The 17,847-nt window shown below is 50.6% G+C and overlaps 1 protein-coding gene across 1 annotated transcript in view; it reads right to left on the reverse strand.

The window, feature by feature from the left end:
* Positions 1-17,847, reverse strand: part of ASTN2 (astrotactin 2) — a 269,480-nt gene that overhangs the window by 84,269 nt on the left and 167,364 nt on the right. The window contains 4 exon segments of the mRNA XM_030461317.1: positions 95-243; positions 1,352-1,446; positions 1,448-1,487; positions 10,157-10,430. Coding sequence (XP_030317177.1) covers positions 95-243; positions 1,352-1,446; positions 1,448-1,487; positions 10,157-10,430 — 558 coding nt within the window.

The raw sequence follows: 17,847 nt of genomic DNA on the forward strand, positions 1-17,847 counted from the left end.
ACCATTATCCACAAAAGCAGCAGCTCCCAGCTGGGAAGGAGGCAGGAGGCAGGATACCTCTCCTTCTACTCTCTGTCCCAAGATCTACACCCACCTGTGTAGAGGTCTGTGTCCGTGTACTCATCCACCTTCTTGTGCTGCAGGATGTAGTCAGACACCTTTGTCCCAATAGCAGGCTGCACATCCAACCACTCCAGAGAGACCACAGTGCTGGAGGGCTCCACGTTGGGGGAGAGCCGTAGGCTGGGCAGGAGAGAGGACAGAAACCAAGTAAGACATCAGCTCCCTTTCTGGGGAGGAATCCACCTCTGCCAGCAGCACGAGCCCAAGCACAAGCAGGGCTCACAGACAGACACAGATCCACAAGAGGAAAGCAGGTAGGAGAGCACAAAAGAACTTCCAGTTGAAGTTCATTAGGGTGCAGCAGATGCAATGTGCATCCTTCCCTTCTCCTGCTCCTCTAAGAACTTAGGGCATGCAACTGCAAACACACAACCCCAAAAATCCCATCTAAAGGAACCTTCACACCTCCTGAGAGAACTACTCCAGCAGCTCTGTGGGGAACAGAGGATCAGGAGATAAAGAGAAGGGGAGGATTCAGCTTAACATTTATTCAACCCATCAGGGTTGAGCCTGCAGGAAGGGAGGGTCTGCATTGCCAATGAGGAAAGGTGAGAAAGGGAAAGAAGGGGCAGGTGGGGCTGTGAATTTATCCAGCTGCATGCAAGCAAGGCTCTGCTTAGTGTGAGCTCAAGCTGAAGCAGGGCAGCTGTACAGGACCTCCAGCCTGGCTCAGGGATGCCATGGACAGGGCTAAGGGCAGAGCAGCTTCATCCTCCTGGCTGGGCAGGCACAAAGGTGTCCACTGCTCAGTGCATCAGGGTAAAGCACAACACAGGGCCCCAGAGAGTCCAGCTCCAAACATATGATTGTGTTTGTTGAACTCGGGATGGGAAATGAATCCCCTCTGAGGATATTGGCTCACTGAGAAGGTGTTCTGCTCCTTGTGGATTGCTGGAGCCAGTCTTCCTGCTTTCTCAGCTAATTTCCCATCAGTTTGCTCCTGATTTGCTCTTGCTCTGACAAGCCACAATGAATTGCACTGTAATTCCATTTCTTTCAGCATTTGAAATCCCATTCTCCAGGCCCTGCTAATCAGGTGATGAAAATCTATAAGGAAACCTTCCAGGGCCACAGCCAGAGCCAGGATATCCGAAAGACATCAGTCAGGCAGTGAGGAGCTCTGGACTGCAGCCCTGGGACTCCAAGGAGAGAGGCAGGAGGTGGCCGTGGGGAAGGGGCTGGTGTTGGGGGGCTCTGACCCACGGGAGGGGCTCACACCCATACGTACACAGGAGGAGGGAGAGGGCTGCAGTTCGGGAGTCCGTTCTCATCAAAGGCGTTGAGGTCACACCTGCACCAGTCTTCGATAACATCGCCTTTCCCCCGAGCACCAGTATGAGCTCATCAGGGCTCCCTTGAAAGCCCTGACGTGAGAACAAAAAGCATGAACACGTGTGCTAAGACTTAGGAAAATCTGGCCAGAGGTGCTGAGCAACTGGGGGAGGGTGGGAGGTTTGTGCAAGGAAGCTCAGAGGTTTGGGAAAATGGGGGAGGGAGGGACTTCCGCAGCTCTGCCACCCGACTCCCTGGTCGTGTCCCTTCACCTGCTGGTGCTTTGGCTCAAGAATTTGAGTGCTGCTGGTTCTTCCCTAGGTGCTGCTTTTGGTGTAGGGACAGGGAATGTCTGCATGATGTCTGATACAGAGAGGAGCTCTGGTGATGGAGAACCAACCTGCCTGAAGACACAGAACCATCAGCCCCTTTGGGACACTGGAGATGGTACACAGGGAACCTCTGCACTGCTGCTGGGCCATGGAACTCTTCCATATGCCCATCCCATAGCTGTCTCTATCCCTAGTCATTCCTACATTGCCAACAACACAGACCACTTTCAGCCTTCTCATAGGTTTAACTCATCTGAGCTGTCCTCTTGCAAGCAAATTGATGCTTTATTCACTTGCATAAGGAATACTCACAACTAAAAGCAGTATCTGGAAGAAAAAAAAAATAGAATCCAGGAAAACACTCGTGGAGTGTTCCCCAGCTGGGCAGTCTCCCCTCTGCAGGCTGGCTTCAGCCCCACTAGGAGCCTTCCCAACTGCTCCCAGTGTTGCCAATGGATCCCCAGAATGAGAGCTGCCCATCTGCTGGGGTCTGAGACTGAAACGCTTTGACTGAATTCCCCAAATCCTTCAGGTTTAACTCCATGCTACCTTCCCTGTGCTCATCCTGCAGCTTGGGGTGGTTGGTGTTGGTCCCAGCACTGCAGGGTAGGGCATCCCTCACTCTGTACCAGGCTATAGTTCAGACTTCATGGTGGTTTCTCCTACTTTTCCATGTCATACCTAGTTAAACCTCCAGCTTAGAAGAAAACATCTCTCCCTTCATACTCACACAGCCAACATTCAACCAGACCACAACGTCCTGCAAGAACAACCACCACACCAAAACTTCATCCACTAAAAAAACCCTCTTTGTAGTGCTTTAGACCTTTTAAAAGGCAGATTTTGGGTCTAAAATGCCTTCTGAAGTCCCCATCCACATCTAGCAGCCTCTCTACCCTTGTCCACACAGCCCAGCTCCCAGCAGCTCCATTCCACCCATTCAAAGCTGCCTGCAGATGCCTGGCCCCAGTGATCCCACCTGGGTGTGCCTTCAAGATAAACCCGTGCCCTTTGAGGAGGACAGGGATGGCTCCAGAGGCTGCAGCATTTAGCAGAAAACTCTAGGAAAAGCACCACGCTGGGGAAGTTTCTGAAAAGAGGAGGTATAAATAGAGCCTGACATCAGGGCTCCCATTTCCTAAGTTTTGCTGCTCTCCCCAAACACCTCAAGCACCTTTACCAAGGCAGCTCAAGGTTTTGTGTCCAAAGCATTTTCGTGTCCAATGCCTGGAAAGGCATTGACAAAATGGGATGGTTCCAGAAGGAAATAAAAATTAAAAAAAAAAAAAAACAAAGGAAGGAAAGAAAGAAGGAAAAAACAATGAAAGAGAAAATATGTGACTTTGTTTTGTTTTGATCTGTAGAATGTAATTGAAGCACTGGGCTGGAAAGGGCATTGCAAAGTAATTGGAGACCAGGGAAGACAGGAGCTGATCTGACACATGGAGGAGTTGATCTGACACATGGACAAATGGTACAGATGCACCTCTGTAGAGCTCGGCGGGTCTGTGAAAGGTAGAAACAACAAATGAAGCACTTAGGTGGCTGGAGAAGTGTGTGCTCTCCCTAGGAAGCAGGATGAATATGTGAGTTGTGGGTATGTGTGTGCACAGGCACACACTCCAGAGCAAGACGAACTTTGGGGGATCCCTGGGGGAGCTGCACCATCACACTGCTGGGATCATTCTCCTGTCCCCTGTCCCCAGCCCTGACCACAGCCATTAACCAGCTCCTAATTCTACATGCCCACCCCAGGGAAGAGCTCCCACCCACTCCATCCATGCCCTTTAGTCAAATCCAATCAATAGTCAATTCTTTCCTTTTCCATTCTTCCGGTGGTGAGTACAAGGCTGGATGAGCAATCCCCTCAGCTCTGCCTGCCCGGCCCTGCACACATTTTAATTAGATCCTGAAGGTACCCGGCTGTCATCTGCCTTGTGTCAACCTTTCCCCAAACGAGGTTAACTCATCCATGTGTCCTACAATTCTCCTCATTAATGCCAGCACACACCTACGCTCACTAACTGGTTACTGGGAGCAGGACCAGCCCTGTGTCCCAGCTGAGGGCAGGGCTGGGCTGCCAGGACTTGCCCCCTACCCTTAATTTCCATCAGAATTTCAAGCCAGTGATTTCCAGGAGTTTCTTCTAAGTGCTGGGAAGTGAGTGTCAAAGGGTGGAGAAGCAGCAAGAGTGAACTGGTTGTGGGGAGTGGGTAAAATGGTGCAGAAAGGTGAAGCTCCCAGCATGAAGATTTTCACTGTCACTTCTGGAGGCTCCATGGGGACACTGGCCTGCTCCCTAGGGACATGTACTTCATCAGAAACTCCAGGACAAGAGGAGGGTCTCAATGAGCTTTGGGGACTCTGTGGTCCTCTCAGCCCTGAAGCCAGCTTCTGCTGTAGAATCACAGATTCTGCAATTCACACCCAGCCCCCCCTTCCTTCCCTCACCCCCCCAGTCTGCTCCAGGCTCTGCTCAGTGACACGAGGCTGCCCTCAGCTTTGGCAGAGCTCAGCAATCAGTTTCCTGCCCCTGCTAAGGCTTTAACCAGTTCAGCCTCAAAGCCAGGCTGCAGGTACATGCTTCTCTACAGGTGGCAACCACTCGAAAACCTCTCCTTCCCTTTCTGCTCCTGACAACATAGCCCTGGAAGTACAGGGCTGCTCACACAAAGCCAGGGCAATGGCAGCTGCCATCCAAACCTGGAGTCCAACAGCACAAGAAAATCAAGAGCAATGGATGAAGGATGTCATGAAGGTGCCGAGACCCATCCCATGCACAGCTCCAGCCTTTGAGAGAGCTGCAGGTCCCACAGCTCACTGGGACCTCCCCAGTCCATGGTGGCTGAGGATCACCTTCCCTTCCTGCCTTGGAGTGGGCACCTCTGCCTCTCCTGTCCTTCCCTGGTGTCATACTCAGAAATGAGCAGCAAAGACCATCTCCAACACAACCATCTCCACATCAGATGCTTCACCATGGTGGTCACACCAAGCTACCAAGCTGGGAAAACCCAACAGGCTCTGCAAGTGTGGGTTCCCAGGAGCAGCTGGGGATGCAGAGTCCTGGGGATGGCAGAGTGGCCCCCAAGGCACTGTCCTGCACTTGCCAATCTCTCCCTGGGACATCTGTGCCCTAAAGCAATTTTATCTTTCATTTCAAAGTATCCAAATTGTATTGTTTCCCTGTGAGTCAGCCCATTTAGTGTATGTCCTTCAGTGCTAGAGGGGAAATTTATGAGATGAGAAACTGGCTCAAAACGTTTATTTTCTAGATGACGAGTCATGCCATTAGATATATAGCATTATGAATCATAGGAACAGCATCTAATTTGCTCTTAAAGGTATAATAGGTCTGACTCCCCACACCCAGGCACACACATATATTGGATTGATAGTTCCCCCATAGGATGGCTAGTTCATTTGTTTTGACACAAGCAAGACTTACAGGACCATAAAGTCCCATCTTACCATAAGTTAAGCCTTTTCATAAAAATAAATAAATAAATAAATAAAAAAATAGCAGGGGAACGAATGATCAGCTAAGCACATTTATCCTACACTCAATTGCATATGGATCTTTCTCCTGTTGTTATTTGTGCTCAGGGGGAGGCCATTTGGCCCCAGTTTATAGCTTAGACACTCTGCACCAGAGTATGGGAGAGCATTTCCTTTGTCCTCTGTTAGACCTGGCTGATGTAGGAAGAAGCATTAAGCTGTTTCTAACTGTGGGTTTTCTGTTGCCATCCCCAGAGAGGAAAATTCTAGGACGTGAAGGAACCTTTCAAATCAGCATTTGCACGCACTTCAGGGGCTGGGGTTTCCAGATGGATACTGGAAAGGGTATGTGATGGGTGCTTGTCTGAATATTTGATCTCTCTACAGATTACAGGGATATGAAAAGCTGGCTCAATGGTTTCTTTGAGTCCTGGTTTCTTTGTGGTTGGTATGCACACCACAGTTTCTGGAAAAATTAAACAGAGGGAGATTAAAAAAAACCCACAAATGAGCATGCAGGATGGACAGAGATGTGCTGGAGATAGTAGAGATGATCTAGGAGCTGGAAATTGGGTCCATTCTAGGTTTTATACAGGTCTCCCTATCTTTATTTGCTTGTTTTTTCTTCTTCCCAATGTAGAAGGAAAGTTAGAGTGGAAGCAGGCTGGGTCGTGCCAGTGGACAGGCTCAGCCATGCAGCAGCCAATGGAGACATCCTGTCCCTCCCTGTCTGAAGGATGGAGATGATGCCTGCACACCATCCCCACCTTTCCCCATGTGCAGGTGGGGGCAGGGGGGTTCCCAGTGAGCTGCTGCCCTGCTCTGCTCTCCAGCAAATCCAGTCACTCAGTGATGCCATCACCCTGTCCAGTGCCTGACACAACAGGGCCACTGACTGGAGCTCCCAGACATTTTTGATCTCCAAGCAGTCTGTGGATCACCAGAGCAGTACCCACTGCTCATCAAGGGAAAGAACATGGGACATGGGCTCATGCAGGGGTTTCAGAGCCTGAGGGAGATGCCACCATGAAGACAGGGGGACTGGAGGTTTCAGTACCATTACAGTAACAGTGCTGCTCAGAGCAGATATACACCTCGAGTACTGTGTCCAGTTCTGGGCCCCCCAGTTCAGGAAGGATATCAAGGTCCTGGAGCAGGTCCAAAGGAGGGCAACCAGGCTGGTGAAGGGACTCGAGCACAGACCCTATGAGGAGAGGCTGAGGGAGCTGGGGCTGTTCAGCCTGAAGAAGAGGAGGCTCAGGGGAGACCTCATCGCTGTCTACAACTACCTGAATGGAGGCTGTAACCGGGTGGACGTTGGTCTCTTTTGCCAGACGACTTTCAACAAGACAAGAGGGCAGGGTCTTAAGTTGTGCCAGGGGAAATTTAGGTTAGATATTAGAAAGAATTTCTTTACAGAGAGAGTGATCCGGCATTGGAATGGGCTGCCCAGGGAAGTAGTGGATTCTCCATCCCTGAAGATATTTAAAAAGAGACTGGATGTGGCACTCGGTGCCATGGTCTAGCAACTGCAACGGTGGTAAAAGGGTTGGACTCAATGATCTCTGAGGTCCCTTCCAACCCAGGAAATTCTATGATTCTATGATACACTGCTGCTCAGCCTAAACAAGGCTGGGAGCAGAGGAGGAAAAAAACTGAAAGTAGGAGAGAAAAAAAAAAAAAAAAAAAAAAAAAAAAAAAAAAAAAGGAGGAGGAAAACTAAGGATTTCCCAAGCCAGAGACTCTTTCCAGGATCATGCAGTTCGCGTCTGAAAGTCTGCTCCAGGTTTGCAGCAAAGGAGGATGAAGTTTCCCCACTGCTGTTGGCAGGTGATCTCATCTTGTGCTGCTCACACCCTCCCTGCCTCCGGCTGCCTGTCCCCGGGGAGCAGGATCAGCAGCACTTCATCCTGGGAAGGCACAGCAGTGGTTTGCTGGAAAGGTCAGGGTGCTGGAAGGGACCCAGGGTGGGCAGCATCCTGGTTTCTGTTATTTATGGGATCTGAGGGAGCAGCAGAGGACACCGTAAAACCTGGCAGCAGGGGAAAGAAAAGGCTTCACAGTGCTGAGAGAGTCCCGGGCTGGGGAGACGGCTCCGCTTTCACACCTCGGCTACAAAGCTCCCGGTGCGAGCAGGAGGGGGCGGGTACAAAGCTGCGATTCTTCCCCGGGTAACGCGAGTCGGATGTGGGCTTGAGCTGCAGCAGGATGCTCAAATGCACCAGGAGGAGGAGAAGGGCCCATTAGCAGATGTTAAAACAGCCCAAAAATCAAAGAACAAAACCCAAAAAAACAAACAACAAACCGCCACCCCCCCCCCAAAAAAAAAAAAAAAAAAAAAAAAAACCCACACAAAAATACCTCAGAACATACAAACATAAAAACCCAAACAACAAAACAAACAAAATAACAAAACCAAGCAAAAAACCCAAACAAACATATCCTGGACCTAAACAAAAAAACCCAGATCCTCACCTCAAGAACACAAGTGTTGTCCCTATCCACCCTGGCTCCTATTCAGCTTTGGCAGTTGAAAAAGAAATAAAATCCCCCTGGCTCTCAACACCTTTGGGGTGCTTGGGAGAAGCTGCCTATGCAGAGGGAGGGTCAGTGTCCTCCAGCAGCTCTGCTGTTGAGCAGGGCTATATGAGGGTCAAAGTGAACCCATGGCCTTGGGGACACCTTGAAACTTGTTCCCAAAGCAAGCTACACAACCTCCCCCTCCTCCTGCCAAGCCCAGGTAGGCTGTGGACATCAGAACTGGCCCTGAGATACAAGGCAATGGGAAGGGTCCAGATATCTGCCCTCTTGTATGGGATACAAGGGGTACAGCCAAACTCTTTCCTGAGAAATGAGTCCCAGTTTAACTTCTCCAGCCTCTGCCTTGACTCCTCTGTTCCTTCTCCTCAGACTTATGTTTCTCCTTATCCTGGTCAAGCCTAGAACTGATTCCAGGAGTTTCTCTGGTCTCCAGTTCTGGAGGTTTTCTTCCCAAAGGGCTGAACCAGGATGGCTCCATGGACAATGTTTACCCAGCAGCACCAAGGGCTCCATGCCTAAGCATGGTTGTGATTTCAAAGCCAGTAGCAGGGTCCAGATGTTGCCCAACAAGATAGGATCTTGAGGCACCAGGATCCTGGATTTCTTAGGTGTGCTCCTTGCCATCTACTGTCTTAATGCCAACACCAAAGTGGGGATCACATCACCAACAATACATTGGATTCTTCAGCTCCATGACCAGGGACTGAAAAGCCACAAGGATAAGTCTAGCCTGCACAAACAAGAGAAGGTTTCCCACCATCTTGAAGAAGAGGGATTATGGAGGTACAATGTGGGCCCTCTCCTGGTACCTGTCCTGGTACTTCACAGTTGACATAAATGCACAGAAGGACCCCAGCTGTCCTCCAGCTGTAGCTGATGGGGCCATCCCTCTGCAGGAGCCAGGGGAGGGAAGAATGAAGCTGCTGCTCATTCACAGCAGCAATGTCCCCAGGACAAGGATACACACCAAGTGAGGTTGGCAGAGCTGGGGAAACAGGTGAGGAGGAGGATGGGACCTCAGAGCCAGGGACAGAGAGGCAGGGTGACACTGCCACCTTGGCACAGGGCTAGGAAGGGGAGCTGGTGGTGAAAAGAATCCACGGAGATCCTGCTAGGTTCTGCTTGCCTTTGCCATTACCCCTTCCCTGCTGCCTGTCCTAACCTCTTGTACCCCTAAAGAAACTCCTCCTGCTGGGAAGCAACAACTTTCCTGTTTGAAGGACACCAACTGCCCCACTGCTCTCCCTGAACCCTGAACACAGCTCATCTCAGCAGTGCCTTGGACATGCTAATAACAGCAGGTCAATGTCTGCACAAGAATTGCCCAGTGGGAAGAGCAGGAAGGGGTGGGGAAAGGATGGAGGATGAGAAACTTGTGGGAAAAAGGGATTTTGGGAAAAAGAGCTGGAAAGAGAGAGGAAGGAAGGTATGGAAGTCAGGCATGGCTGCCTGGAAGAACCAGGAGGACAGGGAAGACAGGGAAGCAGGAATAAAATCAAGAGGCAAGCAAGGAGGGATGGTCCCCATAAGGAACTCAGGTGCCAGGAAAAACAGAAGGGCTCTTTTGCCCATGGATCTGGGAAGGTGGGGAAGCATTACTCCTGGTGGTCACACCTCCATGTGCTGGGATTGCTTCCTGACCTGCAGCCCTCTGCATCCCACCCACAGCTCTGCTCACTGACTCACTCCAAGCATCTTAATCAAATGCAGGCTCAGTGCTAATCAGTGACTCTGAGCAGGTCTGTCAGTCTGGGACTTGAGATGGGGGTCAGAGGGCTGCAGAGGGGGGCAGGGAGCAGCAGCCAAAGGAGAAAGTGGGAAATCAATCTCCAGAGGATTAACACTGAAGTTCTTGCAGGAGGCAGAGGAACCCAGCCCCAGGGCAGGGTGACCTCCAGCTTGGCTGGTCCCTCCTGGAGTAACAGTGACCTCCTGTGGCTGTGGGACCGTCCCAAGAGCCTGGTGACTGTTTCTCTGCACTGACACCTTACAAAGCCACATTGGAACCCTGCAGGGCTCTGGCCACCCCTCGCATGGCTACTGCTGAGATCTTTGAGCCAGGAGTGAGACTGAGCTCCTGAGACCCCTCCTCAGGACACATCCTGCACCCTGGAGTCTGCTGTGGCTGGATGTCATGGCCCTGGATGCTCACAGTGTTACCATCATCACAGTGAGGACAGGGAGACATAGGTCTGCAAGGGCTGTATGTGATGGACAGCAGAACCTGCCAGCTTCACCACTGGCACTGTTCTAAAGCATTCCCCACCAAATGTGCCCATAAAAACCCTGCCCGGCTCCAGGAAACCCCCAACATTTACACAGAGGCTGAGGGAAGGCAGGCATGGGAAGTGATTAAAGCAGAATCATAGTGGTGGAATTGGTCCATCACTGGCTCACTCACCTCCCTGGTATCGTTGTCCTGGATCAAAGCATACAGGGGCACCACTCTGTTGATCTCCAGGAGAACTGGTGTAGGGCTGAGCTGCTCCTTGCCCGGGCGCCGGCACAAGTGGCAAGTGGATGGGCAGCGCCCTTTCTCCTCGCAGTGAATCTCCACACCTGAGATGAGGTGGTCATCAGACAGCATCTGTGCTGTCAGCAGCCCCGAGAGATAGGTGATGAAAGGCATGGATTTCAACTCCTTCTTGTTCCCAAGCTCGGTTGTTTCTGGTTTAGGAAGATGGAAGAAACCAAACAACATTAAGCAAATCTCTCGTCTTCCCCATTGCAAACTTTACTGCAGCCAGGATAAATGGAGCTGCTGAAAGTGTGGGCCAGTGGGGAGCTGGAAACCAGAAAGGTCAAGAAGAGAGGAGAAAAAAATGGGGCTTGCAGGTTACTGGTTGGGTGTGGGTACAAAGTGTGAGCATTTCCAGTTGAGCACTTCTAGACTGACAGAACTGATCATGGTGTCCTTTTCTGGAACTTGTATATTCACTTTCTGCACTTCAAAATGAAACAAAACCACCCAAAAGTATCTTTCCTGCCAAAGAGAAGCCTCTTTGAAGGGACAAGGTCAAAGAGTGCCCTCACCCCTGCCTCAAACATCAGCCCTCTACAGGCCTTAAGGTTTTTATCTTTCTCTTTTGGGTGACACATTATCCATGGCACTGAGATGGACCCAAAGGAGGCTGCAATGAGAGTACATTATGGGATGAAGCCTTCTGGCAGAGGGGTTAAACAGGTCCCAGAATAACCTCACCAAACAGGGAATAGTCAGAGGAGTTACCAAAACCAGACTCAACATTTGGCTTTCAGGAAATATTCAGACCTTTGAAACCCATTGTCAAACTTCCTGATGGTTTTAACCACAAGGAGATAAAGCAGGAGAACCTTACTTTGTTCTGCCTGGGCCAAACAGTGGCTAAGGACAAAGAAACTATTGAACCTGGTGAGCAAAGGAGCCAGGACTTCAGTCTTTGTCCTGTACAGTTCTAGGGGAACTCTTATCTATAGATCCTGGGTTGAAGGAAGGCCCAACTTTCACAGCCTGGGATGGGCCTACAGAAGAAAAGCCTTCCTCCATCTTGTGTGCAAATGAGGCTCCCAACACCACCAGCTTCTGTCTCCAGCAGCAGCTTCCCAATCCCAAAAAGGAGATGCAGAGGAATCAGGACTGTCTCCATGCCATCGGCTTGCAATGACATGCAGCTGATCTGGCAAGGCACCAGTCAATTAGAAATACAAGTAAACACAATAATCATTCATCACACCCAAACCCCTTCAGGCTAGGGACAGCCCTTCCCTGCTGTCTGGCTGTCAGGGAACACTTCTGTGGGCAGGATCAAAGCCATCACGGGAAGAAGGAACAAATTACAACCAACTCGTCTTTCAGTAGGATAAAAGGGGAGCAGTTGCTAAGATCAATTAAAACCCGGCTGTGAGGAGATCCCTCAACATCTAGGGAGATGCTGGAGTACACAGACATAGAAAATGAGGGATAGAACTGGTTCTCGGGGAGATTCTTTCCTGGAAGAACAGCTCCAGGCAGCTCCAAGCCTCGCAAGGGAAAGCCACAAAGCCATTCTAAACTGGGTGGCTCAGGAAAAGCAAAGCTGCAAGGTGGAACCACGAGCCTCTGCTCACCTCTGGGTAAGAGCAAAATTTTTCTTGGCATCACTACTAGACTACATTTAGAAGAGAAAGAAGATGATGACACTGACGTGTCTGGGATGCAAAGCTTCTTCACCAGAGCTCAGGCAGAGATTTCAGCAATGCTGCGTGGGGAAGGGAGTTTTGAAGCCATGCTTTAGGGGAGAACATAAACACAAAGCTGAAGAGAAAGTGGAATCAGATATCTCATGATTGGCAAGAGGATATCAAACCTTCTGCCCTGAATTAGTGGCTCTAGAGCTAAGAATTATGGACCACCAGCACCAAATGCCTGGATGTGTCCTTAGCACAGGCAGTGGCTTAGCCCAAGCTTAGCTAAGGGTTGTTCTGGAGATGTGGCACACAGCTCCAAGCCTTTCTAAAAACCTTTCTGAAAATCATTGCTCAAATCACACATCCAGTCTTCCACCAACCTCTGGAAGAAGACCTGGAGGCAGGGCAGCGTGGTCCAGCTGCTGGAGCACCGATCTGGGAATGGCTCATTAAAGATTTTGCTCCAAGCTCTCTTACTCTGTGCTTCTCCCCCCGTGTCATCTGTCCTCTCTTCTCTGAAGCCCAGGACACACGGTGCATGTGCACACAATGCTTGTGGGCTCAGGTGTCCTTCAAGTACAAAAAAGCTGTTAGGAGTAGGATGAATAAGCAGGGAGAGCAACCTTCCTTGGTCCTCCTCAGTTACCGTCTGTGTTTGCAAGGAGCAAGCCAAGGCAAGTAAGGAGCAAAATAAACCTCTGAGAAAGAATTTTGCTCTGCAGGAAAGAGCAAACTCATCTCCCTGCATTGCCCCATGCTGAGGGACACTGTAAGAGCTTAGACTCAAGTGTTTGCATTAGCTGCCCCTTCCAGGGATATTGATGAAACTCTGGACATTGGGGGTCCAGCAGACACCTCACTTTGAGGAAGGAGAGGATATGGCTTCCCTGGAGATGATGGGCTAAATACAGAGAGACAGCCTCCAGCATCTATCCTGACATCAGAGCTCCTTTAGCAAGAAAAGAAAATGAACACGAGCTCATCCAATATGTTCTGCACCACTCACCACCTCCTTCACCCATCACTCCCAGGAAAGGGCACCGTAGCTGGGGGTGGTGGAGGTGGTGGGTTGAAGAGCTCTCCAAAGGGACTAGCAGGAAACTGAGGGCTCCTCCTTTCTTCTGAAAGAAACCCAGATGGAGCAAAGCCATTTCAGGAACAGCAGTCATCAAATGGAGCTGCACAGGGGAAAGTGTGGAGGGCTGCAAATAGAGCAAAGTGGAAAACTCTGGGGGCAGTGCAGCTCCCCTTGCTTTGCACAGAAGATGAACCATGGAGCCTGGTAGCTCATGGTAGGATTGTCAGCAAACCAGACTTCACAGCTAAGGTGGAAATGTCTGGCTGCAGTTAATCCTCTTTATAACAGTTGAAGACCCTGTCACTTTGTCACTTTGGGGAAAAGAATTGCTGTGCAGCCTGGCTTCCTGGGGATGTAAAGGGTTACTGCAGCTGAACTCATTGGTTCAGCAAGCTGGCAAGGGATCCGTGGTGTTCCAAAGGCTCTGGGTACAACTCCAAAGGAGGAAAAGCAAATAGGATGTTGCTCAGCAGAGGGAGATGGGCTTCACTGCCAAATTGCCAGCTCTCATCCAGACGAGCACTTGGAAGTCACTAGCACTGGATAGCAATTCCTGGTGGCTTTTGTGGAACAAGCTTTGAGGACAGTCCCAATGAAACAGTCACCCTGTTTCTACTATGAAAACCTATCTAAGGTAAGAGCTGCACACACAGCTTGTGAGCAAACCCTCTAGAGCCAGGGAGAGGCAGCAAGGAGGAACTGCTGCTCCTCAGCACCTGCTCAGGGGATGGAAAGTAACAGCTCCAGGTGCCTTGTCCTTCAAAAGCCATTTCCCTGATGGGAACTAGGCTTCCTTCTCCTTCCATCCATCACTCACAGCAGAGCATTATTCAGCTATTCAGATCTACAAGGCATTTCCCCCTAAAACACACTCCTTTCTTTCTGGACCTGCCATTGCAACTGGAGCTCAGGGAGGAAGGATCAGGGTTCCCCTGTATCCCTCTTTCCTGCTCCTGTGATGAGTTTTGCTTATCCAGAGGAGGTCTGGGTGCTAGCTTGCTGTCCCCATGGCAAACCTGGCTGTGAGCTGGAGAAAACCTGAGCTTTCCTGAGACTCGGTCTGGCTTCTCTTACTGAGTCACTGTACAGTGTTTGTGAGACCCAGCTGACTGGTGTCCTCTTCAATGAAAACAGGGGCAGCCCAACCCTATTCCTGAAGTTTCTGCTGTTGAACTGGAGAGAATCAGAACCAGACCCTGCAATGTACCATTGCAATACCATCTCCAGCTGCCAGTGAAGCCAACGGAAATGCTCCAGTTGTCTTCACTGCAAGCTGGGTCCAGTCCAGAAGAAATAAACCCTGCTTTAGCATTCAGTCCACACTGTACAAACCCCATGCTGAACTGGAGAACATCCCAGAGCTCTTAGCTTGGTCTTGTGAAGGCTCTGCTTGGCTCCTAGGGAAGGACTTGTAGGTGAGAACTGCTAGGGTGCTCCTTAAGTCCTGCTCTGGCAGGGGGATGAGGCTTGGCTTCAGGGGCTGCAGTGTTGCAGTGATGAGGACACAGGGATTCCTTATCAGCCCTTGCATCTGAACATCCTTTCACTAAGGCTGCTGGCAACTCAGCTGAGTCCTGGCAACATCTGTTTGGAAGCAGAGTGCCGCGGATGTGGTTAAATGCATTACAGCAACTTGTGGGAGTTATTAGCTTGTTTGTCTGAAATATGTATTTGAAAAATATAAAAAAAAAAAAGAGAGAAAAAAGAAAAAAAAACACACAACAACAGAGCAAAAGAAATAAAATAAGAGCCTCCCACCAGAAGTCAAACCTTGCATAAGAAAGGGAGGATGAGGACTGCAGAGGTACTGCTCATCTCTTGGGGTGCCTGGCTCTGTGCTCCACCAAGATTTAATAGCCCCCCAGCATCAAGTGACTGCCTGCACACTGCACAGAGGTCCCTGCTCGGATGCTGCAGTTGCAGGTGTGGGGAAATGCTTCAAGAGTTACCAGCAGCACCTCCTGGTGCCTGGACAAGAGGGAAGCAGAGTAACACCACTAACAATAACAAAAGCATAATACCTAATTCTTTGGTATTAGAGTGCTGTTTTGTTTTGAGAGATCCCAGGAGATGATGGGTTTGCTAGTGGTCCAGAATTTTATACAACACCTCTTCCAAAAGATCCCAAGTCATTCCAAAACTGGGAATCGTTCCACTTACCACAAGAATGCAGCCACATCAGGGGTAGGATGTGGTAGCTCTTCAACAGCAGAAAAGCTTGTAACAAGGAGAGAAGTCTCTCCAGCTGGAGCCAGAGAAGGAACATCAGGAGCAGACCCAGGTGGGGATTCCTCCAGGTTCATTAGGTTAACCCCAACAACACTGGTGGGCCTGATTTAGGACCTGGGCTTTACATACCATGCAAGGAAGAGGTAATTCTGGTTCACCCCTGCTTTACACTGTCCTCAGCCTGGACAGACCTTGTGCCACCACAGAACAGAGAGGATTTATGGCCCAAGCACATCCACTGGCACAGGCTGCCTGTTTATTAGCTGATGGAATAAAAATGCTCCATTCATTGGTAAATCCATCGAAAGGGAGTTAGAAAGAAAATCAATAGATGTGTTTGCCTGGGAATTTCTCTTGCAGTGAGATATTGTCAGTGCAGTAACCACCAGGGCTGCAAAGAGCCTGGGCAGATGAAATGCTGCCCACTTTAAACAGTGGGCAAATACTCCTTGGGGCTGTGAGGATGACATAGAAGCAACATCCAGAGGATTCATCATTGCTTCTCTGTCACACACATCCCTGTGTGTCCCTGTCACTGCCCAGGAGATGTTGTGCCACACTGCCAGCAGCTCAGGCTGGCTGTGCCAAGCTGCCATGCAGCGAATCTGAGCCTCAGGCATGGGCTGGGGCAAGAGAGAGCTCACGTAGGAACAACTTCACCCTTTAGGGAATCACAAAATAATCACCTTGGTTGGAAAAGATCTTCAAGATCATCAAGCCAATCCCTTCACCTAACACAGACAATTAAACCTTATTCCTAAGTGTCTTTATTCTTAACTAAACCATACCCCTAATTACTATGTCTATGACTCTTAATACCTCCAGGGATGGTGACTCCCATGGCCCTGAGCAATGCCCGGTAACCCTTTCAGTGAAGAAATCCCTCCTAACATCCCTCCTAACATCCCAGAATGCAGCCTGGCATCCAGCCTGGGAATGTTGGATGAAGCCATGGGCACAGCCTGTCCGGGAAGGACACAGAAGGGTGCAGAATGGGGGCTGTCAGCACCCCCAGGGATGTGCCGGTGGGACCCCCGGAGCAGGCGGGGTGGGGACCCTGGCAGGGTGCGGGGATGCGGGGCACTGCCAGGTCCTGGCTGCGGGGCAGTTGTGTCCATCCCGGTCCGTGAGGACCTGCTGCCCTCTGGTGGCACCCGGTAGGATGGCTCTCGGGCTGCAGAGCCGCCACCGCTCCTTCTGTCGCCGTCACCCCGCAGCCCCTCCGCCGGGACCCCCCCGCGGGGACACATCGCTCGGGAAGCCCCGATCCTCGGAATCCAACCCCAAAGCCAAACACCCCCAAGCTCCAGCACTGGGTATCTCCTGAACGTGACCCTTTGGGACCCTTTTCCTCTCTCCATGATGTCCCGGGAGCTTCACGCTGCCACCCACCTCTGTCCTCCTGCAGTCTCCCTCCCTCCACAACTCCCCCCCCCCCCGCGGTGCTCTGACTGCTGCTCCCAGCCAATTAACCTGCCTCAATTAAACACAGCCTCTATGGAGTCTCAGTGCTCCACTGCCCAACCACAAGGAGTGGCCAAAGCCACTGCTGTGCTGGTGGTCCAGTGGCACCCATATCCCTGCTCCTGGGAGCCTCACTGCCCTGGGGCTGACCCCCAAGACACCAGCAGGGACAGTTCAGGAGGTGCCCATGTCAGGTTGGACAGGCAGGCTCAGGGGAAACCTCAGCTTCAGATGAGAGAACCCATGGGCTGTCTGAGATCTATCAATCTCATACATGGGGTGGCCAGCAGTGAGAACCAGCCCCATGGAACGTCAGACCTTGCCCAGAAGTCAGGGCTTACAGCCTCCCCATTCTGCCTGTCCTGGCACAGGGTCCCTGTATTCCAACATGCTGGGCAGTTATAACCTCTAACCAAACTCAGAGAGTCCTTTGTTCCATCCCAGAATCCATTAAAAGCTTATTTCCTTATTCCTATCATTATTTTCCCTTCACACTGCAGTGTAGGTGCCCTTGAGGGCAGTAGTAGGTGCCCTCAAGATATCTGCCAGACCACCCTGCTCAACACCAACATCCACTTTTGTGTTAGTGAAAAAATATTGCAATACGAAAAAAATTCTGTGTCAGTGCTGAAAATAAATCAGCAACCAACTAAAAACATTTCCCTGGTGATGCCAGGAGCTGGGAGTGAACCCCAAGTTCCCTCCCCAGGCACACCATCACCTCAGGGTGATGCCCAGAAGGGTCCCACTGTAGTTTGCTGCTCAAGGTCTGAAGCACAATGTTAAAAAAAAAAAAAAAAGTCCATAAATCTCACTCATTTTCTTTTGCAGCCCTGGTCAGGCTTTGCATCATCTGCTCTTGTTGTCTTTGAGAGCATCCCCTGCCCACACTGTTGACCCCCATTGCTGGCTGGGTGTAGATCCCTTCCAGCTGAACTACTCTGTTCTACTGTAAAGAAAATAAAATAAAATAAATAATCCAAGACAGAAGGTGGGAAGAATTGCTGCATTATGCTGTTGCCTTCCTCAGGGCTGGTTGGCAGCTGCTGGAGCAGGTGAAAAATCGTGCTGCAGCTCTCACTGGAAGTGTCCCCACAGCAGCCGGCACCCGGAGACACCGGCACAGAGGGTTCTGCAGGGCTGAAGGGACAAGGCTGAACTTAGGGT

This window comes from Calypte anna, chromosome 17 (genome assembly GCF_003957555.1).
Source record: "Calypte anna isolate BGI_N300 chromosome 17, bCalAnn1_v1.p, whole genome shotgun sequence".
Lineage (NCBI taxonomy): Eukaryota > Metazoa > Chordata > Aves > Apodiformes > Trochilidae > Calypte > Calypte anna.